This window comes from Cebidichthys violaceus, unplaced genomic scaffold (genome assembly GCF_023349555.1).
Source record: "Cebidichthys violaceus isolate CVI_PGR_0920_01 unplaced genomic scaffold, fCebVio1.0.p SCAF_12, whole genome shotgun sequence".
NCBI classification, from domain to species: domain Eukaryota; kingdom Metazoa; phylum Chordata; class Actinopteri; order Perciformes; family Stichaeidae; genus Cebidichthys; species Cebidichthys violaceus.
Genome location: NW_027176285.1, coordinates 7,686,750 through 7,691,334, shown reverse-complemented (window position 1 = coordinate 7,691,334; position 4,585 = coordinate 7,686,750). Strand labels below are relative to the sequence as shown.

The window sequence follows — 4,585 nt, the reverse complement described above, 5'->3', positions numbered from 1 at the left end:
GCCTGCGCTTCATCCGATGTGAGTTGCCTGGGTTGAGTCTTTAGGTGGCAGGTTGACCCGATGGGTGACAGAATGGATCCTCCTGTAAGAGAGCGGTCCAATCGTGTGCTTCAACGCCTCTGCTCACGTTCTGCCCTGTTTAATAGAACCAGCGTAAAAGAATGCTTAACCTGTTGTTCGACTGGTAGCTGTTCTGTAAACGTGCAACACATTTTAGATATCTAAAGCAGTGATGGATTGAAAGAAATAGTTGTATAGGAAACACTAGAGTGATTGGACAACTAACTAACTGTCCTTGCTCTCCATCTTCAGCTGCAGCAGGTGGATCTAATGGGCATTACAATCAAGTCATTGGCTGAGATTGAAAAAGAGGTGAGTCGATCGATGCAATATAGAGCATACCAGAAACACCATGATCAGACGAGTTAACAAGCAACAGTTTATCACCTCTTTATTTGGAGGAACACCTGGAATAGTGATGATAACAGGAGTCATCCTTTATCTATCCTGGTTTGATATGAACGGTGGAGGGAGGTAGTGCAGTGAAAACTAAAAACATTTCCAACAGCAGATGTGAGGTCTGGGCCCCGCTTCAGAGAGCCGGTTTAGTTTGTGAACCCTGAGACGAGGGAATCCTAAACTCTGGCTCTGAGACCCAAACCTTTCTCTCGGTCCCCTCCCTCTCACAGTTCCTCATCCATTCATCTGTACCACCACATTCATTAGGGAGGTTACCGTCTCTTAGAGTGTAAACCCTGGTCGGCTATAGTGATGCAGCTGTATAATGTAGTTTAATAGTGAGGTAGCTGAAAGCACCCAGAACGTTAGAGCTGGGTCAGACTGTGGGCTTACAGTCGAGTCTCCTGTCTGTTGATCTATGCATTGTTTTAAATGTTTAACAATATGTTCCATGTTCAGCTGGCCCCTGTGTTTTTTACCTGTCAGATTAAAGCTTACATGTATATTTAAAATGACTACAGACTAATACACAGTCGGATTCCACCACTTATGTATATTATGAATAAAACCTTTGACTTGTGCTCCCTTACTCTCTGACTCAGGCTCTCCAAATATATTTTACACGCATTAATATCTTCATCTGGATTAAAATGGAGGCTGCCTGTTGTTTACCTCCGAGCTGATTGAAAACACTGATCAGCTGTTCTGGAACCAAAGACTTGTCAGGCTTAGGGTTCGGGACCCTGGTGTTGTCATGAATCCACATTTTCCATTGGTGGTCTCAACAAATAGAAATGTTCCTGTAGTTACACACTGTGTCCACCAGGGCCAGAGTGCTCCTTAGTTTGATCTACTGTACCCTGGTGACTCACAGGCGTTATGCTGATTTTGATGAACTCGTTGTAGACTTTGGTGATTTCTTTGCCCGCATACATAATACACAATAACAACGATTGATTCTCCCTCCGTCAGTATGATTACAGTTTCCGCACAGAGCACAGTGCAGCGGCTCGCCTCCCTCCCAGTCCCACGAGGACCTCCCTGAGCTCTGAGGCCTGAGGGTCCCCTCAGCAGGAGAGACCTGTACACAACTACTGAGGACCTGCCTGCAACAAATAGTCCCTGAGAAGAAAAAAAACAAACTACAAAAATGATTTTTCCTAAACTTTGGAAGATGTCATTGTCTCTAAGTGTTAGTTGTTCTGTTGAATTGTAAAGGAGACACTGAGAGGAGACTCTACCTACAACAACTGATGAGCTGGCTTTAAGAGGACATGGAAAGAACACACCTTTCTTGCTCAAGAAGAATGGAAGGAATCTCCCTTGTATGATTTTAAAATACATTTTCTTTTCTCAAAACAATGGTGGGACGTTGCCTGCGATACAAATAACCACGTCCGACCTGAAGGACTTGTTACAAACGAGATGAAACACGTCACTCTGACCCGTTAGGCCTTTCTGAGAGCAGTCATCACGTCTGCATCATTGGCCCGAATCAGCACCCTGAGGGCAAATCATCCCGTTCATGTGTTGGAAATACAAAAGGAAATATGTTTTGTTTTTTTCAAGCTTGTACTGCTTATTTTGAATGGGAATGGTTCTCCTTGTTCTCTTGATGTTACTGTTAATATACTGGCGTGACTGTGAGTGCACTTTGTGTTTGGGAATTTCAGTGTGCTTCCTGTTTTGCCACAGATATTCTGTTAAGCACTCCTCCACTGTCTGTACACAGTATAGAACCACTGTTACTGTTAATAGGTTACACTGCTGGGCCTCACATACCACTATTCTTCTGATCTTTTTTTCAACCATTGCTAATGTATCGTCTGCCTTTTTTCTTTTTCTTTAAGGGCTGGGTATCATTTGAGTTTTGGTACCAATGCCGTACTTTAAAAAAAGACTTCACTTTGAATTACTAACATATAAACATGTTTATAAAAAGAGGAACAGCTCGTTTTATCTTAAACATGTTCAGTGTTTTAAAGTACAGTACATTTCTTCAGTGTCTTTCCCTTCCGTCCAGCTCAACCGCTCTACAACTGACTGTCCATCAAGAGTCACTTGTGTAACCAGGGTTCTATGAATTCTGTCTAGCTGCTGTTACACTTGCTTCCGCAATTCTTTACAGTTTACGGCCCATGTTTATCTACTACATTCAACACGTTAGCATGCAGAAAACTACAGCTCCCACTGAAGTCATCTTGAGCTTTTGAATAACAATTAGTTAACTAATAACAATTAGTTAAATGAGTTAAATGAATAACAATATTTAATTTCTTTTACTATCGTCCTTGCCAACTGTCGACAGTTGTCATTACTCTGTGCCACTGCTACATTCCGGACTGCACCACAACAAGCTATTGAGGTTTGATACCCGGCCCTGGTTTCTTTACAGCAACAGAACTATCTTCACTAGTTTGAGTTTCTTTTTGAAGTACAATGCTAAAGGTGCTACATTTGATATTCAGAGCATTAATACAGCAGCAAACCACTATTTGCTATGTAAACGTATAGAGGAGTAATGTCTGCCTGAGGAGAGCATTTAGTCACTCCCACTCTGTGTGTTGTAACGTGCCCCGCTGGCTAGCTCATGCCGCTGTCAGCACTGTTGCCGTTGTTGGCGCTGTTTGTACCGTCAGCTTCTAGCCGCCGGCTCAGCTGTTACCATGTTGAGAGCTGTGCTGAGGCGATAGATGCTCTGGATTTTGCATTGAACACCTTTAACAAACAGAGAGATGTTGTGTTACAAATTGTTCTCCACGCCTGAACAAAGGCATAGTTGTCACTCAAAAGTGCTCTTTTTTTGTTGTTGAGTCTATTGGTTACACGTTATAAACCTTTGTGCCTGCAGTGCATATTTATCCTCTGTAACAAAGCTATGTCTTTAATTCAACTTTTCCCGCTAACCGTTTTAACAAACTTGTCTTTTAGCTTGAATCTGTTTTAGAAGTTGGATAACTTAAATTAGCAAATCTTTTTTGAACCCATTTGACATGTGAGCTCAGAACCACTAGAGTACAGTTCTTTGTGGCACATTAAAAGGTCTTACCTTTGAAGGGATTGTATCGGCATGATTGCGGCAACAACAGTACAAGGAAGAGGCGTGTCATACTCACCACTGCTGCTTTTCTTGTTTGCCGTTTTTCCCAATCGCTGTTGAGCTACTGTCGGGGGAACTCACCACTTCCTGTAGACGTTTCAAATGAACAGACTACCGGTAGGTCAGAGGGCATGATCCTCTTCATTCCCGGCAGGCCTTCATGTGAGAGCTTCCTCTTCAGTTCACTCCAAATACATGTCTGTGTATTTCAGTACCACTTTTTGTTTATGTAAATGCAGTATTGTGTTGAGAAGCGCCATGGATTTTGGTGACCCTGTTTTATTTAGCTTGTTTCCCTCCATTTGTTTAAAGTGTCTCTGCAATATTACCAGGTCATAAATGCATGGACGAACTCCTTTTTTTATTTTATATTTCTGTGCGTCTAATTTATTTGTCATTTCAGTATTGTGGCCATGTTCTCCTAAAGGCTCTCTGTTGTTTTCAGAACTGGAGCGTATAATGTTGTCAATTGCACTGGCAGCATGTTTGATGGGCTCATGTGTATTTGAGCCAAGTGTATCCGCCTGCTACACGTATCATTTCTCAGCTGTGGTGTTAACTGAAACATTTAATAGCTAACCAATATTGTGTCTGCATTAACGAGTAATACTGCTTTGATATGTCTGTGAGTTTGCATGTACAGTGACATGAGGTGTCAGAGGTTTTAATAGGACAGTTATTTTTGTAGCTTAATGATCAAAGGTCACAGATTTTGTTTCATAAATAGATTTTATCCACTAAAGAATGAACAAAACGGCATCAGTTGAATTTGTATTATAATGAAGTTTTATTAAACTATGATGAACTGGAGTCCTTGATTTACTTTTGGTGATGTCACTCAAATGCAAGCCTGATCAATAGTAGATGTTATTTTATGTTTGATAAGGATCTCTTAATGGTGAACTTAGTTGGTTTTCGTATAGTTGCACCAACGTATCCTCCTACGATTTTGTATATCTTAGGAAAAGTTTCTCATTCATGCATACGGTCTTTTCAAAATAAACTTCACAGGAAACAACAGGCAAC

The 4,585-nt window shown here is 41.4% G+C and overlaps 1 protein-coding gene across 3 annotated transcripts in view; it reads left to right on the top strand.

The window, feature by feature from the left end:
• Positions 1–4,369, top strand: part of mvb12ba (multivesicular body subunit 12Ba) — a 15,108-nt gene extending 10,739 nt beyond the window's left edge. For all 3 annotated transcript variants that reach the window (XM_068706093.1, XM_068706094.1, XM_068706095.1), the window contains 3 exons: positions 1–18; positions 313–372; positions 1,432–4,369. The exon at positions 1–18 is cut by the window's left edge and continues 38 nt beyond it. In XM_068706093.1, the coding sequence (XP_068562194.1) occupies positions 1–18; positions 313–372; positions 1,432–1,518 (165 nt within the window). In that variant the 3' untranslated portion in view covers positions 1,519–4,369. The remainder of the gene's footprint in view (positions 19–312; positions 373–1,431) is intronic.
• The last annotated feature ends 216 nt before the right edge of the window (positions 4,370–4,585 follow it).